This window comes from Aptenodytes patagonicus, chromosome 5 (assembly GCF_965638725.1).
Source record: "Aptenodytes patagonicus chromosome 5, bAptPat1.pri.cur, whole genome shotgun sequence".
Lineage (NCBI taxonomy): Eukaryota > Metazoa > Chordata > Aves > Sphenisciformes > Spheniscidae > Aptenodytes > Aptenodytes patagonicus.
In genome coordinates, this window is record NC_134953.1 from 67,558,629 (window position 1) to 67,576,401 (window position 17,773).

The following is a 17,773-nucleotide window of genomic DNA, read 5'->3' on the forward strand; positions in this document are numbered from 1 at the left end:
TTCAAGCTTCTTAAGGAACATTGGCCACACATTTCATTTGACCTTCATCTCTACTTGCAAATAGGAATTCATATTAAAATGTTATGTCAATACATCTGTTTTCATTCCATTAATTTATCTGAAGGAGCACTGATACAATAACTTATTGTATAATAACTTACAAAAAGCTTATTTCTCATAAACATTCAGCCAAGCAAGCCAGGCATAAGAAATGAATCCTATCCACCAGTGGAAATATATTGCTTACAATAAGATACAGTGATAAAAGAGAATCAAATAATATTCCAAAGAATAAGCAAAACAAACAAAAAAAACCCAGCATAAAATAGCACTGTATTTTAAAAAAGGCTGCTAAAGAACAAAGACTGTGTTGCTTGGTGATGTTTCTTAACTGTCTTTTTTCTAACTGCAATGCCAAGCAAACGTGCTATGGATCTAGCCATGCCATCCCATAGGAGAGCGTGAGGATTTCTTTCCAGTAAGGACTACAAAGTTCATGCTGACTTCTGACCCCAGCAGTTTTCTACATGTGGCTTTATGTTTCCTTAGCTCCACTGCAATCATGTTGTATTAGTCACAGGGATTCACAAATGGAGTATCTCCTTACGCTAAACTGTACTAGCGGTAGAATGACTCATTTCTCCGGCTCAGCCCAAGTAGTCCATACACTCCTCCCTAAAAGGGCATCGTGACCTCCCCTGCAACTGCAAGGCTGACTGAGCTCACTTTCCATGAAGAAAGGACTAGCACACACACGAGATGGTCTTCCTGTTTATTGTGTTCAGAGCAGTGCACTGATCAGTCTTACACCCAAAAGTACACATCTTATAAATCACTTGGAAATGTCATCCTTCATGAGGAGACACACTGCATACACACTATACATCCATCCTATCTAAGGTCCCTTTGCAGGTGTAGATAATGACAACCATACCTTCCACATACTCCATAACCATGCACAGGTGGCGCTTGGTCTCAAAGGAACAGAACATGCTGACCACAAAGGGGTTCTCAGCAAACGTCAAGATATCTCTCTCCACAAAAGCCTGCTGGATCTGGTTTCTCAAAATTAGGTTCTGTTTGTTGATCTTCTTCATGGCAAAACGTTGACGGGTGGTCTTGTGTCGCACCAAATACACCGCTCTAGAAAACCACATACCAAGAGGAAAAGTTCCATTTTCAGTTCAAACTGTTTTGGTTTTTTTGTTTTTAAAAAACAGCGATGGTAACTGTTTTGGATGGATCCTGACAGACTTATCTATGACTCCATAAAATCCCATCTCAGTGCCAAGCTCCCCTAGAAAAGAAGGAACCCCATGATGCTTCCTTCCAAAAGCTACTCTGCCTTCTTGAATTAAGCAGCATTTTTGCTGATGTGACTAACAAGGAGATATTTCAGACACGTCACAAACTTCCTTAAGCATCACTGCAGAGAGGCATGTATTTTTCAACACTACAGTCACCATTTCACTTAAAAAATTGTCCAAAACATATGGAATCAGCACGATTTCTTTCCAAGCTCCATAAAATTAATTTGACGCAACACTGTCACCAGGGATTTCCTTCAGTAAAGTATCTCTTACATTTCTATCACTTGCAGATCATTAGATTCCTGCACATTAATAATACAGTTTGCAAATAAAATTTTCATCCAGTTTGCCTGCCTTATTGAATCAGTACTTGTTTCCTTTTCTCTGGAGTATATTACATTTAACATGGTATTGTGTCTCACCAGCAGCTGACTATAAAATACACCCAGTATAAAGACAGATATGAGTAACAGCAAAACTACCACCTCTCTCTCCCCTTTTTACAAAGTTATGTTTAAATCACGGGGCCTGTGCAGAAATAGGACTGAAAACATATAAAATCTCCTTGTCTAACAATGTGCCTCTTTGACCTGCTCCGTTGTGTCTTCACTGACCAAAAAATACGCTTACACTTTTTCCACATATAATTTTTAAAAAATGAGTTGCTGTTAACTAAACACTAACTTCAACAAAACTCTCAAGCACATGCTCAGGTTTTGCTGTTATGACCTACTGAATATCACTGCTTTTCAGTTACAACCTAATGACTATCACTGGTAAGGATTTATGAACTGCAAAGTCAGGAACCGTCTTTAAAATTCTGGATAGGTTTGTATGAGCGGTTAAAATTTTAACCGACCAACTTCATTCTGGATTCTTCAATGGATAATAAAATCTAATAGCATTTTTACTGTACTACTACTGACAGTAGATTTGCCCCAATGTAATTTTAGCATTTCTTTTAGTATTTCAAGTGCTTACAAACAGCCACATATGTTACATATATAATCTGAATACATGGAAGAATGGAAAAGCATAAACTACTTCTCCCTCAATATTCTTGCTGTTTCAATGAATCAATCACATTTGCAACTACAGAATTTTACCCTCACTCAGCCTTTAAACAAACACAAATCACAGGACTTAACCAGACAGCGTGAAAGGAAACACAGGCTGCCTTGCTAAGCAATAAGGAAATGGGTGCAAAATAATTTTCTCAGACTCATGGAACTACATTTTTTTACTGTTACTTAGGAAATCTCACAATAAACTAAGTGACAATATTTTCCCTAGAGACAATGTTTAGGGAAAATGTTTTTGTCATCTCAAGCTAAGGTACTGAAGTGTCTGTATTTTACCTACCTACCATAAAGAAACGGTGCAGAAATAGTTACTGGAAAAACAGGCTTGAGGTCACAGCTAGGAAGTGCTTCAGAAAATTTGCGCCACAGAGGGATTAGGAATACCATATTCTGAAAGCTTTAATGTAGGGCAACTAACTTCCTGAGCTGGAAGCTGTGTGTCAGTTTGGCGCAATGTAAGGAAGCCAGGAACTATGTCCAGATACAGGGGCTATTGTCTAAGAAGCCCCGAGAACGTGCAAGAAATGGCATCTCTCAGAAGAATTCTTGCATCTCTCAGAAGAATGCAGAAGACATTGCAGTGTGGAACCTTTGTAAGACCCAAGCAAAATTAATTTATGCTTTGGACCCAACAAAAACCAGTCATTCACCAAACTTTGCTATAGCCCTTCCCTGGGTAGGACTAGTATTTTTTTCTAAAGCAAATTCTAAAAGCCTTACCCGTAAGCACCATTACTGATCAGTTTAATAGTTTCAAACTCTTCTTCAGAAGGAGTTTTCTTTGACTGGACAGAGGCCCCACGGCTCTGGGGAAAGACGACAAGAAAATGGAAATCAGGAGCAGGAATGACTTCATTCTACACATCACTTTTTTGTCGTTTTCTTCTTTAAGCAGCATTCACCCAAACTCAATCCATTTCTAAACCACTGGAGTCCTCAGCTTTAGGATAATCATCTGTATTCCCAGGACCCTTGCAGATTCCTTCCACAATTATTAGCACAATCAGTGGACTATAAGATTCAGGCCTTTCCCCAACATTACATTTTTAAAATACCAATAAACTAAACAACTAAGGATTTTTGAAACCTAGTGAGTTATATAATTAAATTTTTCCAATAGTCCATTACTAAAGCCAACTCTCTTCAACACTCATCACATTTTACAAATGCAGATATAAAGAATTTCTCCAGATGATTTTTGTTTGCAACTCTAAAAAAAAAAGTATCAATAAAACTTGATGATAATGCCTGTTTGCAACTTTTAAGCATTTCACCACAACAGTATAGAGATTTCCACATTTTTATGAGCGTATACTCTAGTTTTAACACGCGCTTTTAAATGTCAGCACTTTTTTTTTTTTATTACAATTACTCTGCATTATAATTAATTCTTTACTGTAGACTACTTCTTTCCAGAGGAAAAAAAGCACTAGACAGTGAGTGTATTACTGCTTTACCTCGACTGAATCATCTGTCTCAGGAGTGTCTGGGCTGTCATAGCTATTCAGCTGGGCCATTTCTGAAAAGAAAGAGGAAAGATTACTCCTAGTGATCTCAATCAAACACTATTCTCTTTGTTTATACAAGACAAACAGAATTTTAAGAGGTGCTTGTAGATGACGAAGGACATTTTTCCCCTCTGTAAAAAGTCACCCCAATTATACAGTGATAACCTTTAACATCTTTTAAGCTGTAGGCAGTATTTTATATAAAGATTAATATAATTAATTGCTCTAATTTCAGCCTGATTTATTCTAGGTGGTTTTTATAATAAGTAAAAGCAACGAATGCAAGTTTGGGGAAACCACTAGCTAGTTAATATTAAAACCTATTCCATGCATGTATGCCTGCATATAGCCTGGTGGCACCTCTGTACTCCAGAAAATAAAAAGCATTACATTTCAAACAACCTCCCTCCATGAAATGTGTCTGATTCTGCAAAATACTGAGCAGCAGCAAACTGGGAGAAAGTCAGTTAGTTTAGGCTACTCAGCTGTCTTAGGAGATGCTATAAACTTTGCAAAACCAAATCCTACATTAACTACTAGTCTCTGCACAGACATCGTTGACATTTCTGGGTGCCCTCCTTACAGAAAGGAAATAAGGCACCTTGACATCTCCACACATTTCTGAAGAAAATTTGACTTTAGTAAGGGGAATTAGTGATGGAAAGGTTCTCTCCCATGACAGGGATCAAAGGAAATTTCCCTTTAATGTCAGGTTTCAACAAATGCTATTAAATTGCATTTAGCAATCTTTGGTAGAAATTTTCACGAAGAGCTCTTTGCTTGAAGTCAACCTGTCACTGTCATTCCGGTAAACACCGTAAAGTTAAACTAGTCCTATCCAGACTACTAATTTATGCTAAAATTATGCTCTCCTGAGAAAACAAAAAGTACCGTTCAATTACTGAAATATTCTGCAGTAACCTCCAGTCTCTGTCACACTTTCTATTGTTGCTGAGCAAGCTGTGCATGCTCGTAAAACTTGTCACAGGAGAAGAGATTCAGCTAGCAAAGTGCCAGGCAGAAATATTAACTTACAAATTCCAAAGTTAGGATCTTCTGGGCCTCTGTACGTTTACAGCATATTCAATTTACCATATGCAATTTTGGCACCTAGCAGAAAAGCTGTTACTGTCTTCTAAAGCATTACTCTCTTTAGTTTTGCTGCTATGCAAGATGTAAAAATACAATCTCATCTCCACCTAAAAATTCATACTAGTCCTGGTTTCTCATGGAAAATCACAACAAATACACTTTTCCAAGAGAGGACAACAAAGTGGAATGACAAGATACTTTCCAACCACGTCACCAGCAGGCAGGCAGATCAGAAAAATAACGGGTAAATTTACTTTTACTGTCCAACAGCACAGAGAAAACAGTTAAATCATAAAGCCATTTTCTAACATTGTTTCAGCTATAATACAGGGAGACATTATTAACGTCATAAGTAAAGAACTGTCACTGTTGATGTGCGATCCTGACCCCAGCAACACTCCTTTGAGACATGGGGCTGGAAAGGACAGTCTAGAATTTGACAGCAAACAGGAAAATAAGGAAAAATGGCCTAGAAATTAAACCAATAAAATAAAAGCCTCCTTCAGCTATGTAGTGACCAGGAGATCTGGTTATCCTTTCAGCAGTTTGGAGAGTACAAAACAGAGTTCTCACCCTCCAGGGGATCCCTGGTGAGGCCCAGCTGGCTGATAATATAACGAGGAATGTCGCATTTAATTCCTTGCCCTTCCTTGGCATGGCCTTCTGCAGCTTCTAACAAATGGTAGAACTCTTCAGGATCAAACTCCTACAGCAAGGTAGTGAGAGAGACAGAGAGGTGTAAATGATTCAGCTTTACAATTACGAAAAGTTTCTCCCCCATATAGGATATTCCTCAGAAACATCCAAAGTTAATTCTGGGCTCAGCAGTGATGCAAAACATTTGCAGTTACAACAAGCGTGTCAATACATTCCACTCTGCTCTGCAAAAGTGACAGACATTTACAGCCTGCTGGATGTCCACTGGCTTAGATCTGCAAATCAAAACAGGACAAGGACTGTAGGGACTTTTTATGGACCAAAACCAGACTATCGGATAATACGGTCATGATAATGTAAGCATCAATGTGGACACACTTCCCAATTTTGTCACACTGAGATGTGCCAGGGAAAGGTCTGTGATGAAGACTGAGGTGCCGCCTTCTGCCACCTCCGTCTGACAGGCGAGTTAAGCCAATATAAACCTCTCCTGCTTTCAAATGTCACTTCTGATCAAACCATACACCCACCCAATTCTGTAACTGTCCCGACCTTAGCAACTGCTAATAAAATGACTAATAAAACAGCAATTGCTATTTTATCAGCAGAGAAGATTTCACTTTCTATATAAGAAATACTGCTGCAGTATTTCTTGTACTATACAGTACAGGATCATCTTATCAACTCAGTCTTGGTGTATGTGATCTCTAAGGCAGGAAAAGGTTATAAGAAGGTGTGATCTCTTTTACTAGACTAACAGATATAGTTGGAAAGACAAGCTTTTGGCGGCAGGAGCACTCTGCTTAGAAGCAAGTTCACTAGTTAACTTTAACTCTCCCCTACAAACCTCATCATTCACCAGCAATGAGCAGCTTTGCCAAGACTCGTCAAAAATTTTCTAGTGAAATGGGAAGATAAAAGGGGAAGAGTTACAGCATACAGTTGTGAGGGCATCAGAACAGAACTGACGTGAGGGTGCTCAGCAGCATAAGAGAAAAGAGAGCACAGAACTGCAAAGAAGAAGAACAAATATGATGATGTAAAGATATTTGAATGGTTAGAGAAACAGAGAAAAGATGCACTTTTTCTTGATTGCTTTAGGCAATGCTGCTTAGATACATGCTGTCACCAAAGACAGCAACAATGCAAGAAAGTAAGTTCCTTCCTAACTCCTCTGGAAAAGGATTCATCGACTACCTCAGAACTGGCAGAAAGCAGGAGCCAGACCAGAGAGGACCACAGGAGAGAGATGGTCACAGTTCTGCACTACTGAAAGGGAAGGCGGAGTCAAGGAAGGACTCTTCAAGATACAATTGTAGGTCGTTTATTGGTGAGTGAAGGACAGAAGAAAAAAAGTCTGGTGACAAAAAATTCAAGCGTACAAAAAATTAAGAAATAAAACAAGTTCCAATTCTGTCTTCTTTTTAGTAGATTTATTTAATCATCCAAATACAGTTTTACTTAAATGGAGAAGAATGATCCCTACTAAGCAGAGGCAAATGCTATGGAAAAATAATCTGAAAAAAGAATAAATTACATACTTTTTCCAAAAGGTGGTTTCAGTGATGCACAAAACACATTATTATTTTCTTGAAGCCCCAGACACTCAGTCCATAAATAAACGTTTCACAGTCCAACAGGTAATACAAAGACTGAAGCCAAATAACTGAAGTTTAAAATACTTAAATGCCTTCACCCCCATTAAAACAATCACAACCATCACAACCACTGCCTATATGGTCAGTTATTTCATTTACAAGGAAGAAATAAGAATGAGCTGTGTTACTAAAACTAACATTAATATTAAATCTTAGAATCACAAACAATGAAGCTAGAAGTCGAATTACAAAAAAAAAAAGTTAAAAAAAGAAATGTAGTTCTCAAGCTATTTAAATGGTAGACTATCAATTGCTATATTTCTTGTTCTTTTAAGGGATAAAAGGGACATTAATACTTAAGTCTTCATGTCAGCAGAATAAAATATATATATGGAAAAAATTGCTAGAAAGGCAATCACGTTAAATAAACAGGGAAGACTAATATACAGATACAAATATTACTGTTATGCTTTGAAGTCTAGCCACTTCATTGTTAAGGTTACCACTAGATGCTTTGGAGTTCATTACTCAAATCTCAATGACTTTACGGCTTCTACCTGCTCCCACTCACTTTGCAGAACATCAGGTGCAGAAGATAGTGGAGGAACCTGGAGACCTACTGATTTGCAGCTAAAAGCTGGCTTGAGTTTGGATCTGCTTGAAGGTATAGAAATGGGTTCACAAAACTTACTGAGGTTTCATGCCTTCCTAGATGATATGTTACTAGCAGAATGTACGCAAGCATAAATGTCAATGGTGAACACGGCAAATACAAACACAATAAGCTTAAATTTAGTTGCTTTCTTCATTGTCTTCACTTCCAAAGGATATTTTGAATAAGTGCTACAAGATAACTGGAGTCACAAAACTCCTCTAAATCACAAAAATAGTTTTGAAAGCCAAAGAATTCCCAGTCTGAATGGAGTTGTGTCCAGGATTTTCAATGCAATCTAGTGGAGAGTTCTTGAATAAGTAAGTGTAGGCATCTATCTTTCTAGTTGTGTGGCCTACTTCTTCATCACTGACAATGGTCATCCTTGCGCTATAGGGTTCACAGCAAAGCAATCCATCTGACAGTCATGGAGGAGGAATAAAGGAACCCTCCGAAGTCTACTGGTATTTTCACCAGTACCTCAGCAGATGTTTTCAAAACCTGGTATCATTGGAAAGGTTGGACCACTCTTGTCTACTTTGTCAAAGAAAGCTCTACAAAACGCATTTATCTGCTAGTGACTCCAGTGATAAAGTCACCCCCGTGCACACTGCCCGCAATGTGCTTCAAATGTTAACTGTACATCTATGTCCAGCCACAGATTCCTAATTTAGCCAACTTCTTTAATGTTTCAATCAGATGTAGCTTCTTTGTCATTTTTATGTCCAGAAAGAACCATTACATTGTGAGCTTCGACCTCTCACGTAACACAGCCAAAGAATTTCATCCTGCTATTTCAAAAGTTTCCACTGTAGGTTTGTGACACCTTCTCCAGCCCTCAGACAATTTTTTGTGACTCTTCCCTACACTCTCACCAATTTTTCAACATCCTTTTGAAACAGTGTCACAGAACTGACCCCTATAACCAATAACCACCCACAACATTGTGTATGCCAGAGGCCTGAACACCTCTTTCCATATATATTCAAGAATTATATTAACCCTCTTGCTGTGGCATCACAGTGAGAATGCATCTTCAGGTTGCATAAATATTTTTGGAGTTGCACGACTTCAGGACACAGTGGCCTATTTCATTGGGATGGCCTATACACTTTTCACCATTTCCTAGAGTTAAATAAAATAATATGTTCTTATTAGCCAGAGTAAGTTGTTAAAAAAAGCAGTGAGACTTGCTTTTCCATATATTCTAGTAACATTGAAAAGGATTTCAACCACAGGCTTCCAAATCTGCTTGGATCTCTCACTAGCCTATCCCTCTGTGTTCACAGCTGGAAAACCTGACATCCAGTCTCTCTACTGTAATTGCTGGGTCTATGGTAAGAGTTTGAGTCCAAGAGCCCAAACACCATTTATATCACGGAAGGGAACTTCTTCCTTAGTGACAGTTCTTTCTTAGCATGACTCTCTGGGCACCATACGCACATCATACATTTACACACTCTTCACTGTACCTACTAACAACACAAGGAAAATCAGGTGGCATCAAGTAGCGTGAAATGATGTCAACAGCTGCATCTGGCCCCTCAGCCATAAACTTTATACTAAAATATAATTTAGCTGCTGTTGCAGCTGACACTCCAATGGAAAGATACTTCTATATTAATGCAAAAGACACTTAGTACTTCTTTTTTAAAATAGATTTATTTTTCATCAATGTTTTTATAAGAATTTAAAGCTTTCTCTTGAAGGCTTTGTGTTCCTTATCTCCTCAAACACACACCAGACTCTTTAGATCAAACACGCACTCTCCCGAGGACCAAACTTACCAGGCACTCAAGCAGCCGAGCTGGTCGTGCAATGATAATCATCAGCTTCTTCACAAGTTGGGTAACGAAGGCAACCTCGGAGCTCTCGGATCGCTCGTGGGCCTGTGGAAAGCAGAACATCACATTATGGTCCTAGCAGTGAACTGTTCATTTTTATATGTCAAATGCTAAACACAGAGCAATCACCAGCTCAGTAACTGTAATTCGGCAGCAAAGCCATGACTGAGTCAGGGCAGGCAATGATCTCAGCTCATTCAAGGATGCCAAGTTACATATAGCTTTTCCATTACAACTGACTCCTTTTATCATGAAAGAGATATTTCAAAGGCTCTATTTGCATTATATAACCTATCAATTGTATTAGAAACGATGTGTTTTCATTTTATTTTTAAAAATGAAAATAGGAATACTGGTTTTTTTCAATTTTACCTTCCACACAATACTGACATCTAGATAATTACTAACAGCCACACATGTTTCTAGGCTTTACTTTTGGCTAGAATTTGAACTACTTCTGTTCATCATCAAGAAAAACCTAAACTTTAGTTTTTCTTTTTTTATTTTAATAAATCCTGCTGAACAACTACAGCATTGTATTGCATGCTATGTAAGACCAAACACAGAAGCAAAGCAAAGAGCATAGAGAAACCTAATTCAGAGAATTTACTCTTGTCCACCCCCTTTACTTCACCAGATTTCAGGATAAATTCAAGGCTTAGTTTCAAGGTATGTGTGTGTGTGACAGGGTGTCTTTTTATAACAATAAACACACTAAAACAAATGTAAAAACAAAAACAAAAAAACCCCTAAAGACAAATTTGAACAACTGCCCCCAAATTACTCTTCTTTTGCTCAAGCACACAACAGTTACATTATCAGTCCTGAAGCACAAATAAAATAGTATTTCATTGCAGGGTGATAAAAAGATGGTTCCAATGACATGTGAAAACTCTGAAATAAAGTATAGCTATTTTTTCCCCAAGGTCTAAAAATTAGACTTCAGCAGAGCCACAAATATAAAATCCAGAACTTAACCAATGAGCTTATGCTGGCAATGAGCCAGTTGCTTATAGGAATGATATTTTATCAACAAGGATGCAAGCAGCAGAAACTAAAAGGTTCATTTAGCACCATCTAAGAAAAAAGACATACATGGGTGAGAAGTCAAATCACATCACCTAAAAGAACAATAAAAACACAGGGAAGCAGAAATTCATACCTAGAAACACACAGGCAACATTTTAAATAATATATCCCTGATATTTTGTTACCAAACAAAAAAATTCGTTCATTATTTCTCATTTTGACACAGATCAGAATAAGAAATGTTATTTGTTTACTTCAGCACTGATAAGCTAGGGCTAGAATTTTAACCTTGAAGAAAACGATGTAACTGCTAGTTCATTATCTAAAAAGAACATCAGAGATGCTTCCTGGCTCTAGAGCCTTATAAAGTTTATTTTGAAAGCATTGAAATAAGTTGTGATTTTTTTCTAACTAAAAGGTATTTTCTAATTATAAAATAGAGAATAATCAAAATGAAGATGATCAGTATTCACTCTGTGTCCCCTAAAGCATTATGCAAACTTATGAGTTAAAACATGAATTCTAGAAAGAAATTAATGCTTTCATATTTGAAAAGCCATTCCAGATCACCAGGGGTTAGCTGTGTTGAAATGAATAACTAAAACGTCAACAACTTTATATTATTTGAAATATGAGCCATGCAATTGGAAAGTCCTTCCCCCGCCACGTTCTACTATGCAAAAAATAATAATTCATCTTTTTGCATCCATTTATACTGTTGAAGCAAACATTCTTTCAAATCAAGTCCTTTTGTTTTCTCCTTTTCTCATCTACAACAATTTAGGCAAAATAATTTAAAAATGTAACTAATTTAATCAGGTGTCTGTTTTGAAAATTTGAAAATTTGAAAATTTGGCAGAAAACTGCCAAATGATACAGAAGAGCAAGAGGAAAAACAAGGATTACAAAAATCAAACACAACTTGTAACAGCCACTCAGCCATCATCTCTGCACAGCGCTGCTCTTCCAAGGTCCTCAGTAAAACTGCCTCCTCTTGTTTCCTTCTCGCACAGGACAGCCCGGACATCCCTACAGACGTCTTGTTTACAATCTGTCCCAAGGACAGTATCTGGAAACCAGAGGGTTATATAGCCAAGCACTGCCTGCCGCTTCCATGTGCCTTGGTATGAGGCGTGCCATCTAATTAGCAGTTCCGAATGACGACACACTTGTCTGAAGGTTGTTGGTGGCATTTCAGGGTTTTCCCCCCCTCCGCCTCCCGAGGGGAGGAGGGAGAAGCTATAGGTGTTGTGGGTAGAGGCTGATGCCATTCCTATACACATTGCCAGGGACGTGTAGAGGAGGTAGCAACGGGTAATTTACAAACTGATTCCTTATCTGAAAGATCCATCCGTCACTAACTGTAGCTACTGGGGCATGAAATTAAAATCACTGTCCTCCCCTGGGGTTCAGCAGGACCAATAACTGGGATATGCAAGTCACAACGCTGTAATTGAGCTAATATACTGATGGAAACCAAAACAATAGACCTGCAATGCCAAGAACCAATAAATTTACACTCAGGCTCATATTAAGAAAGCAATCAGAATATCCATTTGCCAATGTGCAGCATCAGTCACCGCAGTATACTACTAACACTCTCCCCTTTTTCTTTTGTTCCATGCACAGAAACACCTGTAATCCTTCACCTTCCTCACCAATTGGCTACACCTACGCAAAAGCCATTAAACTTCTTTTGGCAAGTTTTACCTCGTCAATTCAACCAAGTAATAACTGACTATAACCTTTTTTTTTTACCCAGGAACCTGAGCTCCCATTCCATCCTCTAACCCCACCCCACAGTAACAGATAAAGAATTGAATGTCATATATTCTTTTTTGTAAGTGCTTTATCTTATTTTTCAATTTTTTAACTTTAAGTGTGAAGTGTAACATTCAAGTTCATGTCTTCCAAAATAAAGAAAATCTCTTAAATTCATTTTTACTTCAGGATAATTTCAATGATGCAATAAGCAATAGGTTTTTCTGGCTAAAAGACAATATTTCATGCTCCAAACAAGGGAAAAGATCTCATTTGCCATAACTAACGAGATTTGTTGGTATCTCATTACAAAAGTCAGGATCTAAAAACTTTTAAAAGCTTTCTGGTTTTGTATATTTAAACAGCTCATTATTTACATACTCAGTTACTCTATCTTACAGATACGTTTCTACATCATAAAGTAGACTCAGACTGCAAGACATTAAATCGAGTTTTCTTTCTATGGTTTGAAAAACTGTGCGAGTTTAGTCTGTTACCACGTGCCAGAATCAGCACTTTAAGAAAGAATTTCAAGATAATCCATTATTTCACAGTAAAACTGTATGAAAAACCAATGGTATTCCTGCCACTTGCTGACCTGCTGCTGCTCATTTCGTTATTCACCAATAAATCATCTTCCCAACCTTTCTGTATCTTATAAAAATACACCATAAAACTATATATCCTACTGCACAGACCATACAACTTCCCAAGTAGAAGAGCTTTTTTGATGACCTTCCAGTTGGTATTTTTATATAGTGTGTAACTCTGCATGATACGTTAAAAGCTAAGCAAAGGTAATGATCCTGCACTCAAGCTTGGCATAATCTATTATGGACTCCAAACTTCTTGCATTTCAGGTAAGTCCTCCAAAAGAAATATTATTAGCAATTTCTATATATTTAGACTGAAATGTCCCAATTATTTCCTTTTAGAATGCAGTCTGAAGGGCAAAGCACAGACTGGAAAGCAGGGGAAAACAAGTACTTTTAAAATACTAAAATATAAAAGAAAAGACAAGGAACTGTGATAGGACAGAAAAAACGAATGAGGAAGACGTGGAATTAAGTCTTTGGCATTCCTCTGCTGTCTTCAATTCCTTTGTCCTCTTCCCAGCCTGCTCTGCCTCCCTTGTCTCTCTAAGCTTTCCCTTTGTCTGTAGCCCACCTCACTTCCTAAAGTAAATCAATTAAATTTAAGAGTTGACCCTTCCCTCACCCCCACTCTGCAGAAGATGTTAAGGAGGAAGAGGTCAAAGCAAGCCCTGAATGTCAATTCCTGAACAAGCCCAGAGATGACCATTGTATCTTCTCTAATAACAGTTCAATGCCATCTTTCCCTGTGCTTAGAAGCAGCAGTATAATCCATGTAGGATCAAAGGGAAAAGGACATTTAAGAAGTGTGTTTTGAGGATTTGTTCTGAGGCAGGGGAGAGGAAAGAAAAAAGCAGATTTATCTGACCCACACCTTCTCCGAGATCCTGATTAACCTCTTCAGGCCAGAAAACAGGCCTGAAAGTGCAGACTGGAAGTGGCCAGACCCAATTTATTGCTGTCTGAATTCCTTATGGTATGAGAAATCATTGTCCACACACAGAGGAGGACAGTCTGGAAGTGGGAGAATTTTGAGCTCCCAGTACCTGCTACCAGAAGCAGTAAACACACTTAATTTACTGCGCAAGTCCCCTTGCGCCCCTTGAAATGTAAGCTATTTTGCCAAGCATACACACCCACTTTTAGTGAAATCTTTCCAACTTCTAAACCACCACCCAAAGAGGCCTGATCCCTTATTTCATAGCTGACGTGTGCAAATACCTTGCTTCTAGACTCTGGAGATGCAAGGTGGACCCACTGGCACGCGCTCACCTGGCTGCAGGAAATCCCTCCATCTCCCCTTTTCACCGCCAGCCCTACGGTGCCTGCCCTGCACACGCAGGACTGCTCACATGCCTCCGCCAGCCCACAGCCAGCTGTCGCTGGGCCCGGCAGTAATGGCCGGGTGATGCTTATCCTGCCCAGGAAGGCTACGCTGCCACTTTCAAACTCCAGAAACATTTTCCTCTCTTTTAAAGACTACGAAGACTGAACAATTTCTTTGAATAGCTGCAGTTTTTCCAGCCCTGTAGAGTGGCATCAATGGTCAAACTCTTGCACAGCATCCGAAGAACCCCACTTTTACCAGGAAACACATTTTTTACTATTAAATGCATCCACAGTGGTTACTGATATCCCATAGGCAGACAACCATATAGGCCCTCGAAAGATATTCCCTACCTCTCTTGATCTGTCAAAATGATATTCCCCATCCAGGCAGAACACCACAAAAACAAACATGAGTCATTTTTCTCCCATGCATAACAAATGTCAGGGAAATTACAGCCACACTCGTATAAATGGGGTAGCCAAAGATTTTAGCTGATACAAGGGAAGATTCTGCAGTTTTCACAAAGCTTTTTAATACAATAATTGTATATTAATATAGTATTTCTATTCATCTGCCATTTTCTAATGTCTGGAAAGAGTGGCAAAGGGGCACAAACTAGTGCAATTCATGCCAGTGGGTTGGCAAACTGATCAATGACATATAAACACATCTTCACCAAATAGATTAAAAATCATCACAGAAAGTAAATTATTTCAGGTGTTCTGTTTCTAGGTGTCTCCGTGATATTTGTTATCCGAATCTGCAATCTTTATAAATCCTGTGTTTTCAGCTTCTATCTCCTTAAATCAAAGCTTAGGAAGACATTCCCAAAAGGAGGTCTGGACCCAGCAACTGGTAATTGCACTGACTCTTCACAACAGCTATAGCATAAATTCGAAGAGATTTTTTTGAATTTAATATTATTTTCATTTTAAAGGAAAAGAGCAATTTTTAATGAGTAGCTGAAGCATACTAAGCATACATTAAAATTGTGCCCCCTTGTGTATTTTCATATGCTTTGAACACCACAAAACACATCGAAGTACTAAAAAACCCACAACTGGATTAAGTGCAGCTCAAGAAAATCTTTTATGAAAAATTTATAAGCAACACTACAAACTATGGTGTTTTCACTCCTTGAAGGCACTATTGTAATTAATGTCATTCAGAGTCTTGAAGTACATGAAAGAAAAGTTCAGTAATTTCCTTCATCTGGATGAACCCAATTTTCATAAATGGTAAAGACTGCCTTTGACTTACTCGCATGCATATCTAACTTTTGTACAAACGAAGTACACAGGTGAAGTGATTTGCTCAAACCCGCCCGTGGTAGATCAACAGCAGACTGGAACAACTCAGATCTCCTGACACCCCCACCTGCTGCCTTTCCCCTGGAATCCACATTGTCCCTCCTAAAATCAAAGCTCTGGTTTATTGTTTAAAGTTTCAATCAAAATAATATATTCTACTTGCCAGACAGCACTTACATCCTGGAGAAGTTTCTCCAAGTTTTCCTGCAGCTCATAAAAGTACCGAGAAGTAATAAGTCCTTCACGTGATTTATCTAGGCAATCTCTGGCCAGTTCAATAACTTGATGATGAATGAAACTTAGGACCCCATCTGCTAATTGCAGCACGTTCTCTGGAGCATTAGAGGCAATAAACTCAGCCAGCCGTTCCTCCATCTGTGCCGTGGCCTAAGAGTACAGAATAAAGAGAAATTACTCTTTAATTTTACTATCCCAGAACATAAAACATAAACAAGTAGGGTGCTGAAGTAACATATTCGCAATTCCAAAATGCACGAGGCTTAAAAAATATTCCAAAATACAACAGCATGCTGCCGAGAATAAAAATAGCATACCATAGGCAAAAGTTACGTTCACATGAGCAAACAACAAAAATTAATCAGAACACACTTTATGAAAATGCAAATGACCATAAAAATATCTTGGCCCTGAGGCTGTATTCCTCCCTGGGTCTCCAGAGTAAGGACGTAAGATACAAGGCAGTTTTCAGAACATTTAGGCAAGACCATGGCAGCTGAAAATCATTGCCCCAAGCAATAGACACACGGCATTTCTATCACTATAAGCCCTGACATCCTGTCTCCAGAGAAACATCTATTTTTGCTATTGGTAGAACAGGAAGGAATGGCCATATCGACAGCTCTGGGATACACAATCTTCTACGCTCATTTCAATGAGATGTTAACTTTCAAAGCTTGATTCCACAGATTTCAATATTCAGCTTTTTAAAAAACAAACATACTTATTTTCACTGCAGATCACTTCAGCACATTTCAGTGTAACTGAATTCAGATTGACTTTTCTAAAAATCCGAATCTATCTTCATCGCTTCTCTGGTACAAAAGCCCCAGTGGCAGACTTGGTTTTTCCCAAAACCTCCAGTATAATTTGGAATGATTTTAAAAGAAAACTGTGCATTTCCGATATGTAAATGGAAAGCCTACCAAAACCAAAGAAGTTTGGACCAGTATAAAGCAAATTTAATGCAGTTATACAGGGAATACCGAGAGAATGTTATTCAACTTGTTTTGAAATCACTCTTTAAAATAGCTTTTTAAAGTATATATGAAAATAAGCAAACCATCCCTCTTCCAGCCTTGATCTGATTCGGAATTTAAAGAAAAAGACAAGGATTAGTTAGAAATATATGGAGAGCCAAAGCATGGCCCTTTGCCTCACTCTTGTGAGCATCTGTCATGCCAATAAAAGACATGAGAAATTTAGTAAATATGAAATACAAATACACAAAGCTTATCACCCTTTTCCATCTCAATCTCTCTATACATTCAATCTACTACTTCTACTGCAGAATTAACATATGAAGCAGAGAAGGCAGCTTCAAACTCTCAGCAAACTGCACTGCTTAGAAATGAGACGTAAGAGCTGGGCTCCTTCTCCAGTGAGCACCACAAATTAATTCCGAGCTTGGTCACAAGTTCATTGAATACATTATTCAAAAAAGTGATTCCTTACCTTTGGAAACCTTTCCTTGTACACATGATTCATCATTATTATTTCACTGTCAAAGGAAACTGGGGAGCGACCCGGGCTAGAGGAGAAAAGAAAGTACGTTATCATTTACAGATATCACATCAAAACCCTCCAAAATCTAGTGCTGGTCATAATGCTGCCATGCTGACTGTAGCCCTTTCAAAGCTTTGACTTCACTTCAGTAATGGGCAGATACTTAACTTCAAAGAAAATCCTAGCAAGCAATGGCAATCTATAGTCATCTGAAAACTGCTAACATTCCTGTCTTCATGTGAACTCAGGCAGAAACCCACCTAT

At 38.3% G+C, this 17,773-nt stretch overlaps 1 protein-coding gene across 14 annotated transcripts in view; it reads right to left on the bottom strand.

The window, feature by feature from the left end:
- MAST2 (microtubule associated serine/threonine kinase 2) overlaps positions 1-17,773 on the bottom strand; it is a 196,375-nt gene that overhangs the window by 26,630 nt on the left and 151,972 nt on the right. For all 14 annotated transcript variants that reach the window (XM_076340290.1, XM_076340294.1, XM_076340292.1 and 11 more), the window contains 7 exons: positions 17,459-17,534; positions 15,944-16,153; positions 9,687-9,788; positions 5,566-5,698; positions 3,850-3,911; positions 3,113-3,198; positions 935-1,143 (listed from right to left, as the gene is read on the bottom strand). In XM_076340290.1, the coding sequence (XP_076196405.1) occupies positions 935-1,143; positions 3,113-3,198; positions 3,850-3,911; positions 5,566-5,698; positions 9,687-9,788; positions 15,944-16,153; positions 17,459-17,534 (878 nt within the window). The remainder of the gene's footprint in view (positions 1-934; positions 1,144-3,112; positions 3,199-3,849; positions 3,912-5,565; positions 5,699-9,686; positions 9,789-15,943; positions 16,154-17,458; positions 17,535-17,773) is intronic.